Source organism: Malus domestica, chromosome 14, assembly GCF_042453785.1.
Source record: "Malus domestica chromosome 14, GDT2T_hap1".
In the NCBI taxonomy this organism is placed as follows: domain Eukaryota; kingdom Viridiplantae; phylum Streptophyta; class Magnoliopsida; order Rosales; family Rosaceae; genus Malus; species Malus domestica.
In genome coordinates, this window is record NC_091674.1 from 2,906,543 (window position 1) to 2,919,961 (window position 13,419).

Genomic DNA, 13,419 nt, shown 5'->3' on the forward strand with positions numbered 1-13,419 from the left:
CAAAAATGAATAAAAATATAAAATGTTGACATGGTTTAACTGTGACTACACAAACAGAAAGACACGAGGATGGCACCGAAAATGAAGGACAGACTATCCTTGTCCTTAGCTTTTTTTCCTTTTGCAGAAAGAACACTGATGGCGGTACCCTGGACTTCTATCAGCTGGATTTGACAACTTTATAAACTGCAAAGATTTTATACATTTCTCAAATATTCGACCGCGAGTCAATAGACCTTATATTAAGACGGCGCCCAAGTATTTTGACCTTTTGTAATGTGCTAGTTGTTTCTAAATTAGGGTTTATATATCCATGTGATATCCACGCGTTGGTTTTGTTGCCTAATTACCGAAAGAATTAATTTATTACAATTTATTTGTTAAGAAATGATATGCACTACCGTCCGTCATGCAATTGATAAGCACAATTACGTACCCCCTGCTTCTGGAAGCAGTCCATATTAAAGTTCTGGTGAAGAAAATTTTCAGTGTTTTCGAAGAAGTCTCCAGCTGTTTTTTTTTCTTTTTTTCCCCGAAGATAGAAATATATTAGATACGAATAGAAAGGTTTACATCCTGGGCTAGGATATTAAACAAAAATTCAGGCCTAATACAATCCCACCCAAATTCACGACCCTCCTTGAAAACAAACTTAGCAACCGAGTGAGCAGCAACATTGCTCTCCCTAGGCACGCAAGAGAACGAAACTGACCTCAACCTACGCGCTAGAACCTCAATATCACCAAGAATACATTCAAGACTGAAATCATGATCCAGTTCATGCCTAATCATCTGAATAATCACTTTGGCATCAGATTCAATAACAACATTATCATACCCGTAGTCAATGCAAGCCATGAGGGCGGTCCTAATTGCAGCAGCTTCCCCAGCAGCCGCGGAGTGACACAGCTCAACTTCTGATCCCCCTGCACCATGAAGTAATCCAGCAAAGTCGCGGCAGACCCAGCCCACCCCCGTGCGAAGGGTGGTCTTGCACCACGAGGCGTCAATGTTGACCTTGAGGACCCCGAACGCCGGCTTCTCCCATCTACAAACCCCTCGGTCCAAAGAAGCGATCATCGGTCAACACCGAGGCTGTTTGCCCGCAGTCTCACTGAGCGTAGCGTCTCTGAATTCAGAGATGTTCCTGCTCCAGGCCTTCAAAAGCTCCAAGGGCTGCCGGTACACCCCATTAAAAACCACCTCATTTCTGTTTTTCCACAGTCTCCATAATCCAAAGGCAAACTCCTGCATGATCTCCTCCGCGTTGTCCCTCCCTTTGACCCGAGTCCAGAACAACTCCCAGCTAGATAGGAAGTCTGCTCCTGCCAGTTTAAAGGAATTCAACTGAAGCGAAGAGGAGAACCAGAACAGATGGCTAAGGTGACATCAGAAGAATAGATGAGTTTCCGACTCATCCATAGCACCACAAACTCCACAGACATTGTCCACTCTCATATGTCTCCGCTTCAGGTTACGTCGAACAGCCAGAGCGTTGTTACAACATCGCCAGATAAAAATTTTGATTTTGTTAGGTACCTTCAACTTCCAGATCAGGTTCCAAGCATAGCAATTTTTTGGCTTGTCGCTAGTAGACCTTCGGCCTTTCTTCCCCAAAGCACCATTTTCCATAAGGTTCATAGTCACTCCATACCCCGATCGAACCGAGTAAACCCCATTCGCGTTGTAATGCCACACCATCCGGTCCCGGCACCCAGTCTTGCTTAAGGGGATGCTTAAGATCGGTCCCACATCGTCCCGGTGAAAGCTTGCCAAAATCAGTTCACTTTTCCAAGAGCTGGACCCTGAATCAATTAACTCACTTACCAAAGTAGCTTGCAAGTTTACTAAAGGCATAACTCTAAAAGTAGAGGGCCTAGGAAACCACGGGTCCTCCCTAATGTTGATGCAGGCCCCGTCCCCTACCCGCCACCGCAGGCCTTGTAGGAGCACCTTTCGGGCATCAAAAATGCCCTTCCAACCCCACGACGTGTTCCTACCCTTTCTCGCCTCAGTAAAACTCTTCCCAGGATAGTATTTTTCCTTCAGAACAATAGCGAGCAAAGACCCCGGATTCTGGATCAGCCGCCACCTAATCTTGGCGAGACGAAAAGAAAACAGTAAAAGCAACAAATGAACAACTCCAAACAGCTGGAGACGGAAACAGTAGTAGTGCCTCGAAAGGAGGAGTGCGGTGCTCCGCCGACGAGCGCGTCCTGTAATCGAAGCGTCGTCCGAGATCTGACCAGCTAGCCCGTCTTTCTTGAAGCTCTGGTTGCGAATCCGGGGACTTAGCTCGGCTGTCGCGATTAGTTGGGGAAACTGTGAGCGAAGTAGCTCCTCTAGCGGCTCGTGGGCGGCCTGCCCAGGTGAGGAGATCTGGATCTGGTGGAGATCTGAAAGTAGAAAAGGTACCTGTGGTTGGCGCTCGTGGTGGTGGCCATTGGGGGTGAGTGGGGTGCGGCTCTTTTGACTGGCCATGGCTGGGGGAAGTCCGAAGGAGGACCTAAAGGAGTTGGGGACACGATTTGGGACCAACCTCATCCTGTCTGAGAAAGAACAAGGAGGTGTGTGTATTGAGAGAAAGGATATCGAATGTGCTCTATTAGGGTTTCAGTACACCCTGATTGCAGAAGTTCTCACTGCTAAGGCGGTGAAAGGAGATGTGTTTGTTGACCGATTTATGTCTCTCTGCGTTGACGTGAGGGGGTCTCGATTAGGGAGATCGGAGATTCCTCGCTCGCTTTGCGGGGAAAAGGGATCTGCAACGGGTGGTTGAGGCTGACCTGCCTTGGATGTTTAAAAATGACCTTGTATTGGTGGCGGATCGAACGGAGAATGGGCTGAACCGATGGACCCCCCTCTTTCTGGGAATGTTCTGGGTCCAGCTGCATAACGTCCCGGTGCTCAGTATGACCCAAGCGGTAGCTGAAACAATAGGTAGTTTGATGGGTGAGGTTCGATCGGTGGACAAAACTGGGAGCCGAGACTGCATTGGACGATTCCTTCGGGTGAAAATTGGCTTCAATGTTCGCGAACCCATAATGAGAGGGACCTTTGTGACCTTTCCCGACGATGGCAAGATCTGGATTGATTTCAAATATGAATCGCTTCCTAACTACTGTCTCATCTGTGGAAAGCTCGGACACCCTACTAGGATTTGCAAGGAAACGCTGGATGAAAGAACAGATCCAGAGGATGGCACCAAGACGAGGAATGAGGCATTTGCGTTCCGTGGGTTAGATGCTGTGCCGGACCTGAGAGGCAATCCACTGGGAGCTGGACCTAGGAACAGGGCATCCTCTGGGTCAAATGGTGGACGGAGTGGATCGGAGCAGTGGAACGATAAACTGGGTGGTGGTAGACGCTCCGGGCGGTCCTCGACGGCGTCAGGAATGGGATGTCAACCCTAGGAATTTGCTAGCAGATCTCAGAGCGGCAGTGAGTGCACCGCGCCGTTGGAGGAGGAAGTTATTGACACTGCTACATCGCCAAGCAAGCCCAGGTGGTCGTCTAACAAAATGGGACACAGAGACAACGTGCTTGCTGGAAAAATCTGACGTCAACGGCTAGTTGAAGATGAGGCGACGTCTGCGAGAGAACTGGCTTTCGATGCAGGCTTAATTGGGCCGGGGGGTGCGGTGGCAGCGGGAGCGAAACACGTGGTACTCAACGACCATTACGAGCAGGAGGGACGGGTGGATACGGTCAGTATGACTCTGAATGGAGGCTCTACCTTTGATCTTAACCTTGTGCCTGGCGTTGGTGAGGATGGGGACAATGTGAGTGTTAGTCGGAGGAAAGCTAGTGAAGATCGGGGGTGCGTGAGTGGGTGTGATTTGGCTACGGATGATGATCCTTTTGAGCTGGAAGCTATCATTGAAGCCGTGATGAACGAGAATAAAGGCAAAAAGAGAAGTGTCAGAGAGGTGGAGTATGATGAGGTTAATCCCTGTGTGGAACCTAAAAGATCTAAGCTAAGTAGGGAGTCATATGTTGAGGCGGAGGAGACTAGCCGTGAGGGGTCTCCCAAGTCCAAATGAGGCTACTCACTTGGAACTGTCAGGGTATCGGGGGTGACCTGACAGTTGACAATCTGCTGGAGCAGAATCGGCTCCACACCCCTGACATTGTGGTTTTGCTGGAAACCAAGAATAAAAGTAGTCGGTATGGGTATCTCAAGAAACGTTTGGATTTGGAGTACATGCACGTTGTGGAACCCAAAAACATTGGGGGAGGCCTCTGTGTATTCTGGCGGGATGCTTCCCAGGTTACTCTGGTAAAGTCTGAGGACTTTGTTATTGAAGTTAAAATTTGGGATGAGCACAAGAAGTGTCACTGGTATTTGTTTGCTATCTATGCTAGTACTGATGAGAAAAAACGGCGGGATCAATGTGGGTATTTGAGGAGGCGGCTTGGGAACAATAGGGGAATGACTCTCCTCATCGGGGATTTTAATGACATTCTGTGTAATGATGAGAAAGAGGGGGCAACTACAGACCGACGTCTAGTATGCGAGACTTTGGAGAGTTTGTGGCTCAAAATGAGCTCATGGACCTGGGTTTTGTTGGCTATCCGTTTACGTGGCGGAACAACTAAGCGGCGAAGCCTATTCAGCAGCGCCTGGACAGGGGTTTGGCTACAATGGGTTGGCAGGACCTTTACCCTGGGAACACAATCAGGCACGTGGTTCTGGAAGGGTCGGATCATGCTTTGCTATTTTTGTCCACGAAGAAAGTGAAAGCATGGAGGGGAAGGAAATTCTCTTATGATGCACGATGGAGCAATATGGAGGAATGCCGGCAACTGGTGGTAGAGGAATGAAGAGATAAACATGGGGGTCACACGCCTTTCGCTTTTGTGAAAAACTGAAAGCCCTAAGGCACAGGCTTAAGGAATGGTATCGGGGGAGAGGAAGGAACTCAAAGAAAGTTATCGAGCAGTTGAAAGAGGAGATTAGAGCAGCTTATATGTCTACCGATTTTGCCTCGGATGTGGTTAAGATGAAGGAAAGTGAGCTCAGGGCCGCTCATCGAAACGAAGAATCTTACTGGAGGGTGAAGTCGCGTGCCCAATGGTTAAAGGAAGGTGATAAAAATTCTAAGTTCTTCCATGCCCAAACTCTCAAAAGAAGGAGGTTCAACCAAATCAAGGGATTGGAGGACGTGAATGGAGTGTGGCAGGAGGACGAAGCAGCGATCTCCTCAATTGCTACCTCTTATTTCATGGAGTTATTTAAGTCGAGCAGGCCTGGGCAAATCAATAAGCTTGGGGAATGCCTGGCACCATGTGTGTCTGCTGCGGACAACCTTCCCTTAACGGCAGCGGTGTCTGAGGAGGAAATCAAAATGGCTATCTTCCAAATCCCTCCAATTAGGGCCCCGGGTCCGGACGGGTACTCTGGATGCTTTTACCAGGATCATTGGGATACAGTGGGCAAGGATGTGATCCAGATAGTCAAAGCCTTCTGGCATTCTGGTACTATTCTAAGGAAACTGAATCATACTAACCTTGTGCTTATTCCTAAGGTTAAGTGCCCGAAGAACATGACGCAATACCGGCCTATTGCATTATGCAATGTAATCTACAAAGTCATTGCCAAGGTTCTCACTAACCGGCTAAAGATGGTGATGCCAAAGGTGATTTGTGGCAACCAATCTGCCTTTGTGGCAGGGAAACAAATTCAGGACAACATTTTGGTGGTGCACGAGCTCCTACACTCACTGCTTTATAAAAAAAAAGGTGATCAGACTGGCATGGCTATTAAGCTCGACATGGCTAAGGCGTACGACCGCGTGGAGTGGGTGTTCCTCTTATCCATGATGGCGAAACTGGGGTTCGCTCCCTTGTTTTGCAACTGGATTAAGGAGTGTATTTCCACTGCCTCTTTCAGCATCCTAGTAAACGGGAACTCGATTGGGCTTGTCCTGCCGGAGCGAGGGCTGCGACAAGGAGACCCCCTATCTCCCTATCTCTTCCTGCTCTGTACGGAAGGTCTTTCTATGCTCATTAGGAGAGGGATGGAGCGGGGTGCCCTCCACGGGTTCTGTGTGTCGGCTAATGGGACCCCGATCTCGCATCTGTTTTTTACGGATGACTTGGTGTTATTCGATCATGCAAGTGTGGAGGAGGCGAGAGGCATCGTGGAGGTGTTACGGACATACGCCTGTGGCTCGGGCTAAGCTGTTAATCTGTCCAAAAGCTCGATTTTCTTCGGCTAGAAAACCTCAAACAGGGTAAGGAGAAAGATTGGCCGGACCATGGGAATCCAATGCAAGACTGGGTTTGGTAGGTATCTTGGGCTGTAATCTGATTTTGGCCACTCTAAAAGAGTGGTTTTTTAAGAGGTGCGGGACAGACTTGAATCTCGGCTAGCGGGTTGGGCTGAGCAACTTCTATCTCAAGCAGGAAAGGAAGTCTTTGTCAAGGCAGTGGCCATGGCGATGCCAAACTATGCCATGAGCTGTTTTAAACTACCCATTGGGGTATGTAGAGACCTGGAGAAAGCTATCCGGAATTTCTGGTGGAGAGGGAGCGAGCAGAGAAAGGGGGTCCACTGGATCTCATGGGAGCGGTTAATGAAGCAAAAACGAGTCGGCGGGCTGGGCTTTAGGGATATCCAGTGTTTTAATCTGGCGTTCCTCGCCAAGATTAGGTGGCGGCTGATCCAGAATCCGGGGTCTTTGCTCGCTATTGTTCTGAAGGAAAAATACTATCCTGGGAAGAGTTTTACTGAGGCGGGAAAGGGTAGGAACACGTCGTGGGGTTGGAAGGGCATTTTTGATGCCCAAAAGGTGCTCCTACAAGGCCTGCGGTGGCGGGTAGGGGACGGGGCCTGCATCAACATTAGGGAGGACCCGTGGTTTCCTAGGCCCTCTACTTTTAGAGTTATGCCTTTAGTAAACTTGCAAGCTACTTTGGTAAGTGAGTTAATTGATTCAGGGTCCAGCTCTTGGAAAAGTGAACTGATTTTGGCAAGCTTTCACCGGGACGATGTGAGACCGATCTTAAGCATCCCCTTAAGCAAGACTGGGTGCCGGGACCGGATGGTGTGGCATTACAACGCGAATGGGGTTTACTCGGTTCGATCGGGGTATGGGAAGGCTGTCAATAGAGCCTGTGTTCAATGAAGAAGATAGATTCAGAGTTTTATGGGCCCATAACGACCCCCTGGTCATCTCAGTCGAGATAGCCAATTACGAGGTTACTCATATCTTCATTGACAAAGTTAGCTCGGGGAACGTGATTTTTCCCCAGGCTTTTGACCAGTTATGATTCAATCGGGACTTCTTGTGTGGGAATGTGGCACCTCTTATAACGTTCGAGGATGGAAGAGATGTACTCCTGCACGGAGAGTTTGTCCCTTTTTTTTGTTAAAAAAAATAAATAAATAAAGAAGTTTGTTGAAAAACAAAGTTATCTAGATTGGTCCCGGCTACACTAAAAGCTTACACATACATATTTCCCCGACCATTAATTACTTAGAAAGTTAAACCAACTATCACTGTCATGACTAAAAGTTATCCATGCTTTACCACACATCCCAAACAACGATAAAGGATAAAAGAATTGTGCAAAGCCTTCTACAAGCACTCGTTTTCCGCCCTCAGAGCCTAGGTGGCATCTTTGGATGCGCCCAACTCTATGGTGGTTTGGAGCTTGCTAGAGGTGACTTTGCTTAGTTTTTTCCCTAGACGTTCAGTCTTCAGTTGCAGTTGAGCAATCTTCTTCTTGGCCGCCTCAACAACTTTCTTGGCAGACCCGAACTCCAGCTCCTTGGCCCTACAACTTTTTTAGGGCTTGTTCTTGGGTGGTGCTCTGTTTTCCATCTCTGAAAAGGTGTTTACGCCTTCGGTATTGAGCAAATAGAGCATGTGAATGAAGGAATAATGAAAATCTTGTTGGTGTGTAACCTCTTCAGCCGAAACTTGGAGCCAAAGAAATAATTCAAATGTTTATTTTAATAGTTGTTTTCAGTTTCAATGTAGACCCTTGGATCATAGTCCATGTGGCAGCACTCACTTGTATCTAGCTTAAGTGATAGATTAAGACATGTGGTATCATCTCATAAGGTGATAGCAATTAAAGGTTGAGATTGTATCTTGATTTGGTGAGTGAATGATCTCCATTCCTTTCCATGTATAATGGTAACAAACACACACATGTTTTCTATGTGAAAAATCATAAATATATTACATCATCCTCTCTCTGAAATTCTTTCTTCATTTTTCTACCATTTTCTATGAGAAAATTACGAATTTTGGAGGATTCGCATGACGACTATACTGAAATCGTATGAGCTCTGGGAGTTGGTTGAAAATGGGTTTGAACCTCCAGATTCAAAGGATAAGAAGACTGCAGTCGATGAAACGAAGAAGGAGACGACGAAGGAGGTGTCATACAGTGAGATCTTAATGAAAGATGCTCGAGCGCTTGGAATAATCCAGGAAGTTGTCTCGGACGAGATCTTCCCCAGAATCATGAATGAAGAAACGTCCAAAGGAGCTTGGGATGTCTTGAAGGGTGAATTCCAAGGAGATAAACAAGTAAGAAGTGTAAAATTGCAAGGGTTACGTAGAGATTTTGAATATATTCGTATGAAGGATAATGAGTCTTTATTTGTGTATCTCACTAGATTATTTGATATCATTAACCAAATGAGGAGTTATGGAAAAGCACAATCTAGGGAAAGAATTGTGCAAAAATGACTAATTAGTCTTCCAAAAACATATGATGCAATCTGTTATGTAATTGAGCACTCTAAAGATATCGAAACCCTTGAGGTCCAAGAAGTTGTTGCTTCACTTAAGGGGTTTGAGCAAAGGCTTGATTTACATGCTAAAACTTCCATTGAGAGAGCATCTACAAGTTTAAATGTGGCAACTAAGGGTTCCGGAAGTGGTGGATTCTTTGGAAATAAAAAATTTCACAGGAATTGGAAACCGAGAGGGAAAGGTTGGGATCATAAGCCTAACTTTGTTCATAGACAAAACAATGCTCAGAGAAATTGGGATCACGTGCCTAATTATACTCAGAAGCAAAATAACACTCAGGGAGATTGCAAATGGTGTGACAGGTTTCACTATGGGAAGTGTTGGTACGAAGGTAAACCAAAGTGCACAGGTTGTGCCATGAGAATAAAGTAGTGCAGAAGGTTAATTATGCAAGGCAAATGGGAGAAACAAGATCCTTATTCTATGTCTGCAATGCAGTGACTGATGTGAAAGTGAACAATTCTTGGTATATTGACAGTGGTTGCAGTAATCGCATGATTGGTGATGAAAGGTTATTAGTCAATATCCAGAGAAATTTGAATTCTAAAGTGAAGATGGGGAATGGAGAAATTGTTTAGGTAGCTGGAAAAGGGAACCTTGGTAATAGAGACCAAATTGGGAAGAAGACACATACAAGAAATGATGCTTGTTCCTGGACTCAAGGAGAATCTTCTCAGTGATTGAACATGGCTATTACTTAGTGTTTGGAGGAAATGTAGTGAACATTTTTTATAGTTGGTCACTTGGTAATCTAGTGGTTAGAGTGCAGATGACAAGTAACAGGTGTTTTCCTTTGACAATGATGCCTGCAAATCAATTTGCACTAAGAGCAAGTGTCACACATTGCTCTCGGATTTGGCATAAAAGGTTGGGACATTTGTGTTGATGCACAAAATCAGTGAAGACTTTGGTACAACAGAAAGTGTCAAGTTTGTGAGCTTCGCTAGATTTTTCCGATCACTAGTGTGGATAAGTATGTAAATGGATAGAGACAGGGAAGCAAACACAAGATGTACGTGGTTCACCCAGATTGGCTATGTCCACGGAGTAGATGAGTTCTCATTAATTGTGAAGGGTTTACACAAGTACATAGGTTCAAGCTTTCCTTTAGTGAGTATTAGTGAATGATTTAGTACAAATGACATTAGGGATTATTGTGGGAGAATGATCTCCTTTTATAGAAGAGAGTTTCTAGTTTTGTTCTGGCCTTGACACGTGTCATGCTGTGATTGGCCTTTGATGTTGACACGTGTCGCCCTGTGATTGGCCTCTTGGTGTTGACACGTGTTATGCTGTGATTGGCCTCCTAGTTGGAGGAAAACTCTTCTGGGTCCTTGACGGTATAATGTTGATCGGTGCTTGGTAGTTTCAGGATTGGTCAAGTATGGTACAAACAGTGCTCCCCTAAGTTCCCAAGTGAGGGAAGCTCCTCGGTTGGGGACTTGCAAGATCCAAGCTGCTGAGTAATCATGAAACTTCTAAGTACCGAAGTGTGGTATCATTTTCACTTGCCTTATCTGTCTCATAGGTAGATGTGGCGTCTTCTCTGGAAGTACTTTTCCTTCATCTAAGGGTGGTATCTTTAATCGATGGAGATACATAAGGTAATGTATCAATTTCACTTGAAGCTTACTTGTAGTTTCGGGCTTGGTCAAGCACGATACAAACCCTATAGTAGGAGTCCCCCAAGTCTCTGAGCGAGGAGATCTGCCAAAAGAGGTGACAGACAAAGTAAACAATCAGAGTTCCAAATAGTCAGTCTCAGATCGAAAGTTTGATCTCGTGTTCCGGCTGATTGTTCTCCTTCTCCTTGTTCTGTAGACATCAACAAGGACAAAGAAAAGGTCATCGAGAAGAGATGATATGAGATACTTTTTCTTTTGAAGAAGTAACTTTCCATAGGCTTATTCTTGAACTGGGTTGAAGGGTTTTCTGGTTTCCTCCAGAGTATAAGGCCGACTCAAGAATTTGAGGGTCAAATCAAGAGTGCGTTCGACCTTGATGATATGGGATACTTTTGATGTTGACAAAGTAATAGATAAATCGGCACATGTTCTGTTGCGCTTGTCTCAACATGCTTCCTTGTATCATTCTCACTTGCCTTATATGTTCCTCAAGCAGATATGCTATCTTCTCTAGAAGCACAAGATGTTGAAGATGAGTACTCGAGAGCAATGCCAGGTAAGTAATCAGGCAAGGGGTTCTAGGCAGTCAGTTCCTGACTAGAAGCTTAATTCCAAGTGCTGACTGATTGCTCTCTTTTTCCTTGTCTTGCAGGTAAGAACAAGGGCGAAGGAAAAGACAGGGAAAAAGCATGATATGGGATACTCTTGCTTTTAACCCTGATGATATGAGATATTTTTGCTCTGGTGTGGCTTGTTTGCAGAGGTATTATCAGGGGAAAGAAAGCTGAGTATTTCAAGAGACTTCGTTGGGAATGCCCTCTCAGATATGAGGAAGGGTTGAGCATTTTTGCAGGTCCTGACTGTCCGTGGAGGATGGAGGTCACCATATATAGGAGTTTCCCTAACAAGTAGTAATGTTATTCCTTTACCCTTCTTGATCATAGCAATGTAGTGTGAGCTGCAAGCTTCACGTGTTTTAACTTTGTCATAGCACTTTGAAAAAGTGGTTCGTGGTGTCCGGAGAGCTGATGTTGCGTGCGGATAGCTGATTTTGCGTGTGAAGATTGCAGACAAGCTTTATCCAAGGAAATCTGGCTCTCAAAACTCTGAAAATGGTGCCTCTTCGGTTTTTTGGAAAGAAGATATGTTGAAGATATGGCTCTCGAAATTCGGAGAGTGTTGCCTCTTCGATTTTTGAACAAGCAATCCTATTAGGAGTCTAGCTTTCGATATTTGAAGAGCGGTGCCTCTTCGATTTTTGAGCAAGTAATCATGTTGGGGGTCTGGCTCTCGAGATTCGGAAAGCGGTGCCTCTTCGATTTTTGAGCAAGTAATCCTGTTGGGAGTGTTTTCTCCGATGTGAGTAAAGGTTGGGCATTTTTGCCAGTCTGCCTTACCATGAAGCACGAAGGTTGACACACATAGGGATTTTCCAGTTATCAAGCAATGATGTTGTTCCTTTACCCTTGTGGTAATAGTAAAGTAGCTAGACCTTCAAATTTTATGTGTCTAAACTTTGTCAGAGATATTTGGCAAAGTTATTTGGGGTACCCGATGAGTTAATGTTGCATGTGGAGATTGTCGACAGATTTTATTCAGGAAAATCCGCTTCTCAAAATCCGGAGAGTGGTGCCTCTTCGATTTTTGAACCAACGGCCTTGTTGCCCTTTTCTTTTATAGGGGCACCAATTCTGTGCAAGAAGTACGTTCAGCGAGTTATTGCTTGTAGGAATTTTTCCCTTATTTTTGTACTTCAGATATTTATTGGACCTTATTTCTCCTTCATCATTTCTGAAAATGTATGGCCCATCCGACCGTCGTTTGACTTGAACTTTGGTGAAGAGGCAGCCATGCCTATTCAAGACAACATATGGCGCCTATCCTTCTTATCCCCTACTGGTCTTCTTACCGTTAGAGACTCTGTGATGAAGAATGATATGACTGCTGCGGTGGTGGCTATGAACCTTCTCACTCCTAAAGATAACAGACTACTTTCCAAACGATCTGATGAGTTGGCTGTTAAGGATTCTTTGCTCTCAGTGTTCAGTGTGCAGGTTTTATGTCTAATATGGCCCAACGCCTATTTGCTCGAACCCGCCAAGTTGAATCATTGGCGACTGAAGTGATAAGTCTCAAACAGGAGATCAGATAGCTCAAGCATAAGAATAAACAGTTGCACAGGCTCGCACATGACTATGCTACAAACATGAAGAGGAAGCTTGACCAGCTGCAGGAATCTGATGGTCAGATTTTACTTGATCATCAGAGGTTTGTAGGTTTGTTCCAAAGACATTTATTGCCTTCATCTTCTGGGGCTGTACCGCATAATGAAGCTCCAAATGATCAACCTTCGGTGCCTCCTACTTCTGGGGTTATGCCCAGTACTGAGGCTCTGAATGATCACCTTCCGGTGTCTCCTCTTTCTGGGGCTCTGCCGACTGCTGAGACTTCTCCTGAGCAACTTTTGTGAAGACTCCATCTTGTTTGTTTATTTTGATTCATGTATATGTACATATTTGTAACTTATCGGAGATATCAATACATAAGCTTTGCTTCATTTCAACGTATTGTGTTAAATACACCAAGGCCTTCTTCACTAAGTTCTTGGCATTTTTTCTTTTATTGAAGCTTGTATGTTGAAGCTTTGTGAGTGAAGCATGTAGGTTGAAGTAATGCTCCCTTAATTTCCCGAGTGAGGAAAACTTCTCGGTTAGAAACTTGAAAAATCCAAGTCACTGAGTAGTCGTGAAACTTCCAAGTACCGAGGTGTAGTAGCATATGGTAGGAGTCCCCCAAGTCTCTGGTCGAGGGAGTTGACGAAGGAGGTGTCTTGCTAGTAGCCAAGTTTCCGAAGTAACAAAACTTCACCATTTTCCTTTCTAAGTGGTAGCTCAAAACTCATCTTTCATGTACATTTGTTATGAAAGTTGTTAGGTCTAAAGAAGGGGAGGCCTAAGCTCTCCTTTTTATTTTTATTTTTTTTTGAATTTTCGAAATTTTGTTTTTGTTCGAATTTTCGA

General features: G+C 45.1%; 3 protein-coding genes across 3 annotated transcripts; 2 read left to right on the plus strand and 1 right to left on the minus strand.

Annotated features, from left to right (window-relative positions):
- Window positions 1-549: 549 nt before the first annotated feature.
- Window positions 550-1,080, minus strand: LOC139191531 (uncharacterized). The gene has a single exon (XM_070812416.1). The coding sequence runs from the start codon at window positions 1,078-1,080 to the stop codon at window positions 550-552; it is 531 nt and encodes a 176-aa protein (XP_070668517.1).
- Window positions 1,081-6,437: 5,357 nt separating this feature from the next.
- On the plus strand, window positions 6,438-7,130 carry LOC139191532 (uncharacterized mitochondrial protein AtMg00310-like). Its single transcript, XM_070812417.1, has one exon. The coding sequence runs from the start codon at window positions 6,438-6,440 to the stop codon at window positions 7,128-7,130; it is 693 nt and encodes a 230-aa protein (XP_070668518.1).
- Window positions 7,131-8,273: 1,143 nt separating this feature from the next.
- Window positions 8,274-9,352, plus strand: LOC139191534 (uncharacterized). Its single transcript, XM_070812418.1, has 3 exons — window positions 8,274-8,523; window positions 8,767-9,105; window positions 9,213-9,352. The coding sequence occupies exons 1-3, from the start codon at window positions 8,274-8,276 to the stop codon at window positions 9,350-9,352; spliced, it is 729 nt and encodes a 242-aa protein (XP_070668519.1).
- The last annotated feature ends 4,067 nt before the right edge of the window (window positions 9,353-13,419 follow it).